The sequence below is a fragment of the Tenrec ecaudatus genome, chromosome 11, assembly GCF_050624435.1.
Source record: "Tenrec ecaudatus isolate mTenEca1 chromosome 11, mTenEca1.hap1, whole genome shotgun sequence".
NCBI lineage: Eukaryota > Metazoa > Chordata > Mammalia > Afrosoricida > Tenrecidae > Tenrec > Tenrec ecaudatus.
The window spans coordinates 64,939,682-64,954,013 of NC_134540.1; the positions used below are offsets into that span (position 1 = coordinate 64,939,682).

At 41.4% G+C, this 14,332-nt stretch overlaps 1 protein-coding gene across 4 annotated transcripts in view; it reads left to right on the forward strand.

Moving 5' to 3' along the window:
- The window catches only part of RMND5A (required for meiotic nuclear division 5 homolog A), a 50,038-nt gene that overhangs the window by 24,667 nt on the left and 11,039 nt on the right, over positions 1 to 14,332 (forward strand). For all 4 annotated transcript variants that reach the window (XM_075563117.1, XM_075563116.1, XM_075563114.1 and 1 more), the window contains exons 3-4: positions 9,779 to 9,913; positions 10,508 to 10,608. In XM_075563117.1, coding sequence (XP_075419232.1) covers positions 9,779 to 9,913; positions 10,508 to 10,608 — 236 coding nt within the window. The remainder of the gene's footprint in view (positions 1 to 9,778; positions 9,914 to 10,507; positions 10,609 to 14,332) is intronic.

Genomic DNA, 14,332 nt, shown 5'->3' on the forward strand with positions numbered 1-14,332 from the left:
CAAACTAACTGGAAAGAATCGAAGGCAATAAACCGTAAGCTAATGGGCACTACATACTAAGAGTAACAGTAGTGATAGTAATAATAATTTTGCTTTTGATTCATCTGCCTTGGTGTGGAGCTTGTTAAACTTGGCTTGGAGGACTAGGTAAGATTTAGGAGAGCAGAGCTCTAAGTGTGAATTTTATGTTGGAGCGGTAAGGGAGACAACTGAGAATAATTTGGAAATTTTAGGGACTGGCTTGATTAGAGTGCTGTCCTTGTCAGGCATGAGGGAAGATCAAATCGGGAGAAAGCAAGTGATAGAAGACCTGAAGATGGGAATTTGTTCCCGCAGGAGAATAGGGAGAAGAGAGTGAATGATGAAAAGACAGCTGAGAGTTTGTTTGACCTCATTAAACAGGATGAAATTAGACTAAGGAAAGTCAGGAGTAGGAAGGTAATAGCCATCGCCTACTGAGCACTGACTGTCCTAGATACTGAGCTCAGTGCATTACACCATGTATTTCTCATGATGTAATTACATTATCATCACCCCATTTTTTGCTTGTGTAAAATTCTGATTATTAGCTAATGAATAAATTCTTATATAGTAGAGAAATATCAAGTGTTAAGAAGGAAAAAGGAAAATGAAAAGGGCTAAATAGAAAGTCTTTTAGAAATTAAGAAAAAAATAAGTTGGGAAATAAAGAGAGTTACACTGATACATGTTCTGGATGAGATTTTTAGGAGTAGTAAAAAAAATAGTTGACATAGGAAAAGAAAAGTGATAAAAAGGTAAGAATGTGTTCCCTAAGCATAACAAACTACATCAAACTAACTCCTCTTATCCCCTTCCTCTCAGTAAGCAGTCTAGGAGAGTTTCATAAGCAATGTATTGATACTTTTGCAAGGCATTTAATAACACTGTTCATCTTTGTGGTCAATAATTTTAAAAATTCATGGTATGAATAATTTTGTTTGTTGTCAAGTTGGCTCCGGCTCATATGACTTTATGTGTTATAGAACCAAAAGTTGCCTCTTCCTTTGCCACTGTCACAATCAGTAGTGTGTTCGGGTGCAGGAGAGTGTTCTGTTGTGATCCATAAGGTTTCCACTGGCTGATTTTAGGAAGTAGAGTGCTAGGACTATTTGCCCGAGACTGAAAACTCCACTGAAAACTGGCCTTCCAAGGGTGATTCTGGTGGTATTTTGAGATACCAGAGGCACAACCTCCAGCTTCATAGCCACATGCAAGCTGCCACATGCTTAGTTTCCTGTCTGCTTTGACCACGGTGGTCTTAGGGTGGGCCTAACCAGGCTCGTCACAGGCCTCAGGTCCTTTGCTACTACTGTTTGATCCAGGGAAGCTACCTCAAAACCCCTCCCCAGAATCTTGCCTATTAGAGCTTTTAGTGGGAATGGGACTGGGAGTGGTAAGAAACCTTGGAAGAAACTGGTCTGTTGTGGGGAAACAAAACCCAGCTGCCAAGGGAAGTAGAGACAAGAGATGGGGAGGGGCCCATCATTTGAAGGCTAGGTCTCAGCTCCTTTGAGACAACAATGACTCAGCCCACTTCAGTCTGACCATGGACCACAGCGAAGGCAAATTGATGAACATTTCTCTGCCATCTGCCACAGTTACATCAGTAGCTCAGAGCTATGGGCCTACAATTGTTCTTATTATTCCTGCCTTGAACAGAATGAAACTACATTATTTTGTTGATAATAATTATTTGTTGACCTGATTGCAGAGGTCCAGCTTCTCTGTGGTCTTGTTTACCAGCATTGTGTGAGGCCAGAACTGTTGTCCCCAGATACTGGTGCAAATTGGAGCTGATAGGTTTACTAACCTGCTTGAAATCATGGAGACAGTGAGAATGACGAGCTAGGCTCAAATACTGATTGTAAGACTTCAAAGAGCCTTTCTCACTAGGGGTTCCATAAGAATTACTTCCTAGTTCCCAAAGGCACCCACAGGATGAATGAATATCTCCCTTATGCATCTAGACTGCTGGCTGTTGTATGTTCTCCTTGGGAAAATGAATACAATGGAGAATTAAATAATTAGTTTTGTTCAGTTAAGGAGGCAGTGAGGGAGCAGATTGACCAATGAGTTGACTATAAAATAGAAGTAGGGGACCGGGATGCAAATGTGACAGATGGTTAGATTATGAAGCATTTTAAGGGTCTTAAAAGGTCAACTGAGGGCCTTGGGACCACGAGAAATTACTCCCCTTGGTTTATAATGTAAGAACGCATCAGTTTATTAGTCTTCCCATAAGCCAGCACAACCTACCTTTAACTTAATTTGAAAACCAAAGAAAAGGTATGAATATCTTATGGAGGAGATTAATAATACCTAGAAATGTAGAGTGCATCAACAAATGTCGATTACGACACACTACTAAATTTATCGCCCATCTTATAATTTGTAATTCAGTGCTCTTTGATATATACCTAAATTTGGGACTGTTTAATCATAGGGTGTTTATCTGTAGTGCAGTGAATTATTTAATATGGCTCTTCTACTAGCATTACCCTTTGTTACTCCCACCAAGTGACCTTTTCCTGATGGGTCTAGGTAAGAGAAGGCGGGAAAAAACAGTGTGAGAGGCTGGGGGTGTGGTGGGGGGTGGAGGCAAGGACAGTGTGAGAGACTTTGGTTCTAAGTGATTTTTAACAGGGTTGATTGTGCTTTCTATCCTGCTCTGTGAAAAGTGAACCATCTCCGTAGCAGGAGTGGGACCCTCACTACCCTCAAAACCAGGAGTGGAGCATTGAACCTCCTTGATCCAGGAGACAGCTGTGGCACCAGGGGTGCAACAAGGCCGTGGCTGCCACCGCACCAAGAGCCTGAGTGAGCATGAAGCAGAATAGTGAACTTGCATAGGCAGGATGGCTGGCTTATGGAGTGAGGTACCTCCAGGCACTTACTTGGGATAGCTAGGCTTGCTGCCCCAAGGAGCTAAAGCGAAATGCCTTGGGCTGAGGCTCTTGGTGGAGTGACATGTCATTTGAACATTTATAGACAGCCCTGAAAGCCTTTGGTAACTTTGCATGAGCAGGGCTGAGGCAGACATGCTGTGTGTGACTGAGACATGAAAGATCATAGAGAGATCTGCCTGTGGCACAGCTGAGAAAAGGCTGTCCTGTCTGTATCACTGTATCCTGAGTATTTTTAGTCTTAATAAACTCCAAATTTATGAATCTTGCCTGAATTCTCTGTGGACATTGCAATAAATTATCAAATCCTACTGAGTGCTGTGGGAGTGACAGTTGTTGGTGTCAGAATAGGTAGGAAGGCTGGAAGGTGGAGCTTGTCTGACCTCAGCCTCATAGGAATCAGTCTTGGGTAGCAGACGCTGATGCTGTTAATTTTCCTCCTCCCCGTGTGTGCAACTGGAGGAGCTCAGATGCCACACCATGCCACTCCCACTTCACATTCTTTTTTTAACTGTTGAATTTTATTTTTACAGTTGGCCTCCCAAGTGGGATTCATTGCAACAGTTCAAAACGTGTTGGAAGCATAAGAGAAAGAACAAAAGGATGTGGGAAGTGAAACGTGTGACTCTTTGATCGATGGTCATGTTGGTGGCTATTACCTTTAATGGTTTAGAGGGGTAGTCGGAGCTAAGCTGCGGGGTGCTGTGGTGGGTGGCTATGCTTCGGGCTGCTAGCTGCAAGTTCAGCAATTTGAAACCTCCAGCTGCTCCCCAGGAGAAAGATGAGATGAGACTTTGTACTCCTGAGAAGAGTTACAGACTCAGAAACCAACAGTGGCAGTTCTCCCCTGCCCTATAGGATCGCTATGAGTTGGAATCAGCTTGATGGCAGTGAGTTTGAGGTTTTAAGGGGAAGAGATATGCTGGTGAAAAAGATCCCTGGGGTTTAGTGGGCTCTCACTTGGGGTGCTAACTGCAAGGTCAGCAGCTCAAAGCCACCAGCTGTTCTGGAGGAGAAAGATGAGGCTGGGAAACCTACAGGAGTTCTCTGTCCTACAGGGTTGCTCGGAGTCAGCTGACTCACCCTCAGTGAGTGAGCTTGTTCATTTACCTGTCCTTCTGAGACTTGTTGGCCTGGGACAAAAGCCACACTGGTTAAGCAAGATTGATTGGAGGCTCAGCCCACTGGATTCATTCTGCCAGAGGCCCAAGCCTAGATGTACATAAATGGAGGCAGTCCATGATTGGAAGAGAAAAGATCAAACTTGGGTATTTTATGAAGCTTTAGATCAGTGATTCTCAACCTTCCTAATGCTGTGACCCTTAAATACAGTTCCTCATGTGGTGGTGACCCCCAACCATAAACTTATTTTCGTTGCTACTTCATAGCTGTAATTTTGTTAGTTATGAATCGTAATATAAATATCTGATACATAGGATGTATTAGGCGACCCCTGTGAAAGGGCTGTTTGATGCGCCCCCCCCCCCCCCAAGGGGTGACAACCCACAGGTGGAGAACCACTGCTTTAGGTGTTGCCAACAAAACTGGAAGCATCTAAGTGGAGTCCAGCTGGCTAATGCTAAATATAAACCTTTTCAATACACGCAAAAAATGTTTTTAATTAAAAAATTAAACTTGGGTATTAAGTGGGTTCAGAGTTCCTGTATAAACTGTAGTATAAGCCGACCCAAATATCAGCCGAGGCACCTAATTTACCACAAAACTGCATTAAAAATGTGCTGAAAAGCTCGGCTTATACACAAGTGTAAATGGTAATTGGTTTTTTTTAAACTACACTATGGATATTGAATGTTTCTCCTGTCTGATATTGTGTAATAGGCCTATTTGTGTGATGGAAATCAATATGGTTATGATTACAGAGCGTTTGTATGTCCACTTTGAGTTTATACTTGATTGAATAAGCTAAAGGGGGAGGGAGTTAGGTATTGCTTGGAAAAGCACCTTTATTTTGAGCCAATGGTTTGTATATAGAGTATTGGCCTTAGTGGAAACCTGCCCCCCCCCCACCCAGAACTACTGAGAGAATAGATTGTTTGAAGGAAAGATCTACAGTTCTCATCTATATTTGGTATTATCAGAACTTAAATATTAATCAGATATGAAATAATAACTAGTATTAATGTAGTCTTTGAGGCAAAGCATCTTTTCATATGTCTGACCATTACAATTTCCCCCCTTTGTAAATTTCTTATGCATCTTTTGTTTATTTTCTCATTGGTTGTCTGTTTGATTGATTGATAGATATTTTCTTCTTAGCCTCTTGGATATGTTTGTGGATTGTATGTACAATAGATATTTGTCCTAGTCTGTGTGGAATCAAAATCTAGTTCTTATTTTGCTAAATATCTTGCAGTATTCCTCCCTGCTAAACCAGATGAACTGGATGTTTAGAAGGGATATTGATTCCCAGTAGTTGGAATATGAGTGCATTGTTAGGTTCATATACATTTTTTCTTAACAAGTGAATGGGCAAGTTTTGTTTTTAATGATGTACAGAATTGGCACTTAAGAATAAAATAAATACTGAATCATCATGTACTGAATTGCTGCTTGTTCAGTAGTTATTATTTCATAAGATGTATTTCAGAAAAAGATTGTTTGGATAGTGAACAATGAAAACCAGTCCTAATGCCTGCCTGATTTGTAGAGAATTTCATTATATGGCTAAGAGGTATGAAAATCTTTGAATTTCCAGTTATATTAAAATTATTTATTCCTTTTCTACCTCAGCTTCCAGATTTTAGAACTTAATTTATCATAAATATGGCAGTAAAAATACAAGCGGTGGTGGACAGTTACTGTGTCCTAGGTTTCTCTGTCTGAGCTGTAACAGCTTTTCCAGGTGGACACATCCTTCATTGGTTGTTAGTTTTTGTGGGGTTTTTTTGCTTTAAGACCTTCCAGCCATGTGCCAAAGCATTTCTTTTCTTTAAAAATATGAAAGAAACAAATCTAATAAAATAGAAGATGATAATAGGTGTTTGTTTCTTAACCACCTTTTGGCTAGTTTGCAGTGTTGCAGATTTCCTGGGCTGTCCTGCAAACAAGTTTGGTAACTTAGCAACAGAAGCTGGGCCTGATTCCAGCTCTGAGACACCTGTAAGAAGAGCGTGCACTTAGAACAAAAGGCATTCTGCCACTGTATATTTTAGCCAGATTGATTCTTACCACACGTGAACAAAAATAAATATGAAAAAATGAATTCTAGTTGCTTAACCTGTAAAATCAGAAGTAGAAGGAATTTCAGATAATTTTGATTACTGGTTGTTCATTCTTGCCTAGTTGTAGTTTTCAAGAACTGGAAAATAAGTCAAAAAGCTTGAATGTAGTAGACATATCCTGAGTGTAAGGAGATTTATTATCAGTGCAGTAGTGACCATATCTCCTTATGGAGGTAAAAGCACAGGAAAAGCACCTTTATAAAACTTTTAACAAATCCGATGGGAAATTTTAAATGCTACTCTTCCTGAGTGCCGAAGATTTACTTTGGTGTGTGCATTTAAGGAAATGCATCAAAGCATTGTTTTGCTTGGTGTGAGTAATCATAGTGTGGTAGCTCTGGAATACAATCTAACTTGGTTTGTGTAAACTCTTCGTTGTGAATTGGGTGAAGATTTACAGAGCAAATCGGTTTTCCACTCACTAGTTCATACACATTTTATTTCATCTCTAGTGATTGCAGTCCCAAATTAGCATCATTCCTCCAGGTGTTTGCTGTTCCCATTCCTCCTCCTTTCCCAACCCTTCTGAACTTGGTCCTTTTGGTCTCAAATTCTTGATTTTTTGAAGGTGTGTCTACCTCCCTAGAGTTACTGTTCTGCTTATAGACCTGCCTATTGTTTGCCTGAAAATCTGAGCCATAGAGGTAAGTTCCTTTCTAGACCTGTTGGGTGATTAAGGGCCATAGTCTTTGGAACTCTGCCAGTCACTATCTGACTGGTAAGCCTGGTCTTTATGATTTTGAATGTTGTTCCACATTTACCATCCAGCACTTTCTAATGTGATCCCTTTCAAATAAGTTGGTAGTGGTAACTGGGTACCATCTAATTCTTCTGGTCTCAGGGTCTAATTCTTTTATTCTACACTAGTGATGGATATTTGTATGATCCATAAGCTCACTGGACTAATTGTTTTCTCATGTGTTCACTTTCCATCACTGACTGAATATATATTGCCAGATAAATATTTTAACATGATCTGTTCTATAGGTTAGCTTTGATGACAGTAGACTTTGGGCTGTTATCCTTTGTGAAGTACAGTGATTTTTTTTTTAACCATTGTGTCTTACAAAGTTATTTCCTGTGAAATTGTGCTTGATAAATGCATTGGTGGTTGGTGCCATTGAAGCATAATCGTTAATTAAATAGGTAAAACCCTGAAATGTGTATTTGGGTTGAAAGAAGTTGACAGATGAGTGAGGGACCTTTCTTAATTAATGTCAGTGATTTCCTATAGGGATCATTTAGATATCTAGAAAGCTGTCATCAGATCCCCGAGTGTCTAATAAATTTTCCCAACTCCAGATACCCATTCCTTTAGTCACTTCAATGGCTCTTTGCTGAGGAGTAAATTGTGGTGAGTGTAACATTGATCACCCTCAGGGTTTCTGTTCAACACCAGATGACCAAAGGAGCATCTTCTCCCCTTCCAGCATTCTCTCACAAAATAGGATAATGTGCACAAAAATGGTGATGGAACTGTTATAAAATCAATTCTCAATAGGCAAAATGTCATAAAGAAATTAAGACTCTTGACAGTAGTCTCCCCACCACCTGAGTAATTCCAAATCTTAATTTATGCTTTCATTCTGTCATAGGCTGCTGGCATGACATGTAAGAGTAGATAGATAGCTCTGTAGGGAAGAAAAATGTGCCTAATTTGGGATAGGAGACCTCTCTTACATGGCAAACTGTAGAGTACTTGCAGCTGTTACTGCTTGCAACGAATCACCTGTTCTTGTCTGTCCCTTAAAATAATCCCACATTGCTTTGAATATATTTAAGTAGTGGTGGACTATGATTGTCATTCAGTTGCATCTAAGTAATTCTAATTAAATTAGTGTTCTTTTAATAAAGGAAATATAGATTTACTAGTGGGTAGTACTTAATGAAAGATAAGGGGAGAGGAAGCAGCATTGAGTGGTGAAAAGCCTTGAGTTGTCTTCCATCAAGTTTATTATGACTGTAGAACAGTGACCCTATAGAACAGTAGAAATGCCACTGTGACTTTCTGGGGCTTTAACTACAAGAATAGAAAGCCTTGACTTTCTCCTGCGGAGTGTCAGGTGGTTTTGAACAGCCGATCTTCCTGTTAACAGCCCAGTGTGTAATCTACTACACCATCAGGGTTTCTTTTAAAGTTTCGATACTAATTGGATTCGCTGCTTATTCATTTCTGATGGCACAGCGACTAAATAAATGTTGGGCTGCTAACCCAGAACGTGGATGGCTTCTCCCCCCACCCCACCCCACCCCACCCACCGCTGCTCCCTGGAAGAAAGATGTGGCTGTCTGCTTCTGTATAGAGTTCCTTGGAAGCCCTGTGGGACAGTTCTCCTCTGCCCTGTAGAGTGTTGAATGGATTGGGGTTTACTTTTTTTTTTTCTCTTCTGAAATTGCCTTTTGGTTTTTATACCCCCTTATTTGATACAGTAGGTCTCATGTTGGGCTGCTAACTAGAAGGTCAGCAGTTTGAACCCACCAGCCACTACACAGCTAACGATGAGACTGTGCACCCTCATGGAGATTTATAGCCTTGGAAACCCACAGATGCAGTTCTGCTTTGCCCTGTAGGGGCACCGTGAGTCAGTGGTGGCAAGCTTGATTGTAACCTTTCTGTCATCCTAGCATTGGTGTCTGCTGAGCCTCTTGAGTTGAAATGTTTTTGGGGTTTAGAGAGAGGGGGGGGGGCAGAGACAGACAAATAATTGTAGGCTAGATATTTTGAATAATATGAGACCCTGGGCCTTATTTTAATTAATTGGAGAATGTTGCTGTTTTTGTTTTAATAAGCAGTCCGTCCAGTTGGGTTCTGGTCACAAGTACTGATGAGGTCTCCTGGATAGTAGTTTCAATGGCAACTTCATTGCCATTTCAGTTTTATCCCTTGGTGCCGCCACCCAATGGCCAGTTTGGGACCCGAGCAATAGGTTGTTTTCAGTCTGTTGTGTGTACTTTCGGATCAGATCTGAAATGAGTCAGAATCAACTTGATGCCATTGAGTTTGAGATTATTTAGCTCATAGGTTCCTGAATTTACTCCACCTACTTTTTCAAGAAAAATAAATTATTCAGTGGCACTGGCAATTCAAAGCACTCGTACTATAGCCGCTGATCCAAAATAAAGTGTAAGTATATGCTTTTACAACTCTCCCTCTCCCATCATTCCAATGTCTCGTAGGGGGCAGTATCGCCCACTTGGGAGCATACTGGTTTAAATTACGTAGGTAATCCTCGGTTGGTGGGCAATCCCGTCCTCCCCTGGCCCTGCCATTTACAAACAGTGCTTCAGGGAACACATGCCATTGTATTCTTCGAAAATATTGCTGTGGTATAATGCCTGGAAGTCAGTTTACACACATTATTTCTAGATATTTTCTCAAATTACCCTCTAAAACAGGACTGCCTTGTTAATTCTCGCAGAGATACTTTTTGAGAGCACCGTGCTTTAGAGAGAGGAGTGATGGGAAAATTCTGTCTGGTCATAGACCACAGGTAGGTTGAAGTTGGACACTTTCAGGACATCTCTGAGAGTGAACTCTGAAGAAGCATTTTTCCTGTTAGGTAGAGTGATGATTCTTTCTAATCAGTTTATGATTTCTTTTCTCTTTTTCAGAATTTTGATTCTGACATTAGCAGTGTGGGGATCGATGGCTGCTGGCAGGCAGACAGCCAACGACTTCTCAATGAGGTGATGGTGGAGCACTTCTTTCGACAAGGGATGCTGGATGTGGCTGAGGAGCTCTGCCAGGTGACCCATGGGCAACTGGGAGGGTGTGAGGAAGAAACGACCCCTCCTTGGACTGTCTTACTGGAAGAGTGGGTTTTGAGCCTTAGTCTGGTGATGCTTTAATGATCTGGACTGACCTCATTTTACTAGGAAGTCCTTTTTTTTTTTTTTTTAACTTTGTGAAAATTATAGTTCTAGAGCTTCCTGGATTGTTCTTTCCTTGTTCTTGGGCCAGACGGCAGACCTCGGATGATGACAAAAGGGGTCAAAGTGATACCACTGTTTCCATTTTCTCCATTGACAAGGAAGGCTAGGAAGGCAGAGATGAGAAACAGGGGCAAAGAGGTGGATATTCTGGTCTGGATCAGCCTATATATATCAGTTAAATTCCAAACTAAAGTGTATTTCAAATGAACAGGGTTTGCCTTTTATTTTGGAATTCTATGGTAAGGGGGGAGGAACGATGCTAGAAGGTTCATCCGAGTATCCGTTTTGAGAGTGCATAATAAAAACACATTCTTCTTAATGGTTTTCCCTGTAGTTCATGTCTACAGTATGCTTTACCACTCTTTGTTCTCACTGCTGGTAACAAAGTTCTTTATTTCACCCCTCCAGGAATCTGGTCTTTCTGTAGACCCAAGTCAGAAAGAACCATTTGTGGAGCTAAATCGAATCTTAGAAGCATTAAAAGTTAGAGTTCTGAGACCTGCACTGGAGTGAGTTTGTTTTCTTTTGCATACTTTGAGAGAATTCTGAAAGAAAATTTAATTTAAAAACACATTGGAGATTTTTAGAAATATTTGGGGGCTTCACATAGCTACCTAATGGAAAATTGAAATTAAAAGTTAATGGAATTTTTTTCACAAGCTTCTTGAAGTCCTTTCAGCTTATCTCCCTGAGGTAGACTTTAGAGAAATGAAAGGACTGGTGCTACTCCTCTCAACTAAGTGAAATATGGGCAGGGGGTTGGGGTGGCGGGAAGGCTGTGCATTGTGAGGAACTGGTGAGACCATACTTCATTTATCAGCTGGTCTGCCTTTCCCTGAGAGAGAAAGGTTTCCTGTAGCCGGGCTGTGCACCCACTTTGGGTAGACTAAGCAGTATAACTGAAGCACGATTGTCCCGGATGTTCTGGTTCGAAATCTGCGCTTCCATAGTGTTGTAGCATTCTGAAAACAATCTAGTTAGCTATTGGAACGAAATGGTATACATTTGAGAGCAAATATTGTTATAAAAGCCCTCTAGCCTCATTACCACTGTAAAAATTGATTATCCACCGTAACTTGTCACTGATAAGAATTATCTCAAACTACTAAGTAACATATAAGAAATATTATCATAGAGCAGGGTCAGCAGATGTCTCTGTAAAGGACCAGATAATAAATATTTCAAGCTTGCAGGCCACAAAAGTCCCACATCTAATTCTGTGTTTGTTTCACAGCCCTTTAAAACTATGAAAACCATTTTTAACCATCTGTGACTGTTAGGTTCCAACTCAACTCGAACCATGTGACAGAACTGCCCATGGGGTTTTCTAGGCTGTAATCCTTATTGGAGGAGATCGAGAATTCTTTTGCCCATGACATATGTCAGTTTCAGCTATTTCTGTAGGTGTTTGTTTGTTTTTTTAAGCATCAAGCCATTTTCAAAGAGGACTTGTTTCATCCACTTGGTGGCCATACTGGGAGTTACTGTATATGCTTGAGTATAAGCCAACCCAAATATCAGCCGAGGCACCTAATTGTACCACTAAACTGCATTAAAAATGTGTGGTAGAACTCGGCTTACACATGAGTCTATACGGTAACTAGTAAACTTTTTCTCATTTCACTTGCCTGAGGAAATTGCTGTGTTTATATCAACATAGGGAAATGTGGTGATAATTAGGATTATTACTAACAATTCTGTGCTTAATATGTGCATTGTCGTAAGCATTTTAGATGCATTGTTCAATTCATGTAATAACCGTGTGAGGTAAAGTACTCACTGTCCTCAGTTTGTAGAGGAGGACTTGGGGGCACAGAGATGCTGGAAAAAGGAAAGGGATTATTGAATCGAAAGGATCTATGAGAAGTGCTGAACATAATGTTTCCTACCTTAAATGAGCCATTCGTAATTCCACAGCCGCCTCTTTCTTCCTTGGAGTGGTGGTTAGGTTTGAATGCCAACCTTAAAAAGAGCTAGCAATCCGACGCCTTAGCCCATAGTGCCATCTTCTCGATTAAAGAGAGGCCATCTGAAATAGATGTAAGTATGTAGTTGAGAGGATAAGGATACCGAAGGTAGAGGAGACAAGGGAATATGATGGACAGAAGGAAAAACTTACTTGGGGTGAGAACACCATTTTCAGTTTACTGAAATATCTAACTGCTTCCTCTCCAAAGACGAGCATTGGCAGGAAGGAGTGGAGTGAGCAAGTAAGTTATGGAGAAATGGAGAATCTGCTTAACACAGAAAGGTAGTATTCTGGTAACTGTCCCTGAAATTGTTCAAAAGAAAGAGCTAAATGAGCCGGGGGCGGGGAAGTGTGCCTTGGAAAAGAGGAAGGGGCACTCCAGTTTGTGTTTGTAACATGTTGACTATGAATTTAACATCATTCAAATCTTGTGATTTTGTTGTCGGAAACTAGTAACAAATACTAAAACAAACCCAGCTCACTGAGGCACGATTCTGAGACAGACTTCATGGGAGCAGAAAGCCCAGTCTTTCTCCCGTGCAGCTGCTGGTGGTTTCGAATTGCCGACCACGTAGCCGGCAGCCCAGTGAGTGACCACACCACCGCATCACCAAGGCTCCTAGTAGCAAGTAAGCTAGTGTCATATCTAAGTCTTAAGAAGAACTCGCTCCCCTACCATGGTGGCCACTCACCCTGTCAGCTAGGTCTTTGTAGTGCCAGGGAGGGGCTTCATGCAAAGCTGGAAAGTCTTGTATGTTCAGTAGCTCTTTTAAACACAATAAATGATTTATGGTATGTTTGTTTTCAATAGAAAACATGTGCAAGAAGGACAGCAAATCACACCCAATTCTAAGATGAGTGAATTATTACTAATTCTGGTAGAGGACTCAACCTAGGTCTGAGAGAGTGCCATTTAAAAAATATCTCGGAAATAAAAAACGGGCTGTCTACCCCTTTCAGTTGCTGACATACAGGTGGGGGTGGAGACAGGGGTGTTTGATCACTTGTTCTGGCAGAACTTAGAACTTTGCTATTTCTGCCGTTCTCCGAGATGCTTTAGCCTCTGAGTTGGTGGCTTATGCTGTCCAGCCCATTGCTGTAGCTGCACTGGCCACACCCATGCCCACACAGTCAAATAAGCACCATGCATCCCCCTGAACCTCAACCTTTACCTCCAAGAGTATCGTTTCCAAGAAAACTAGAAGTTGTTTATAAGTCTTTCAGAAGAGTATAAAGGAGTTGTCCTGTAGGAAGCAGCAAGGTGCATTTTTATGTCAGTATTACCAGAAAGACACACCTGCCCAGACTGGCAAAATTTTGAGAGGCGATAGGCATAGTCACCAAAGTACTGGTAGACACATGGGGAAGAAAGGCTAACTCTGAGGTTCAATCTTGTTTTGTTTATTTAATTATTTGGGGGATAGTAGAGAAATTCTAAATATGGAGTCAGCAATGGGCCAGGTTTTTTCAGAGGCTTGACAATTAGGGTGACTAGTGTTTACTGGTTCTGCGGGATAATTGTGTACATGTAGCTTGCTTCTAACTCAGTTCCCAAAGTAAGTGCTGTATATACTCGAGCATAAGTGGACCCTAATATCAGCTGAGGCACCTAATTTTACCACAGAAACGTCATTAAAAATGTGCTGGAAGAGCTCAGAGTATACACGAGTATATCCGGTGGCAGCATCTGAGACTTCCTTTGTGGGCGGACCCCGACAAGGCTCTGTGAGAGGAGACTCTCTAGGCTGTGAGCAAAGATCCTTGTGGAGTCACTGACCCCGGGGCGTGCCATTTTGTTGCTCTACAGCATAGGTTCCCAGACTTATTTGGCCTGTTGCCCCCCCTCCCTTCAGAGGCAGGGGTGGGAATTCTCACTGCCCTTCGGCAATTCAAAACGTCTGTCCTATAGCCCATAATCTAGGGTAAAGTGTAGAAATCAGTTTATTAGTCCCCTTGAATTATTCTAGCTCCCCGCCCCCCGACCATGGGGAGGAACTGCCCATTTTGGAAGCACTCATTGAGCAGAAAAGGAGTACAGAATCTAGGGGATTTCATAGTGAATCTCAAAGTGTTCCAAATACATCATGTGATACAACAGTCCTTGTTTGAAAACCACATGAAATAATGTCATTATCATCTAACGTTACACCCCCACCCCTTCTTTCAGTGTAACCCATAACCCATTGCTAGTCGATTCCGAGTCTTAGGACATGCAAGCTGCTATGGGTTCAAACATCTTTCTAGTTTTTTTTTTTGTGAAACCC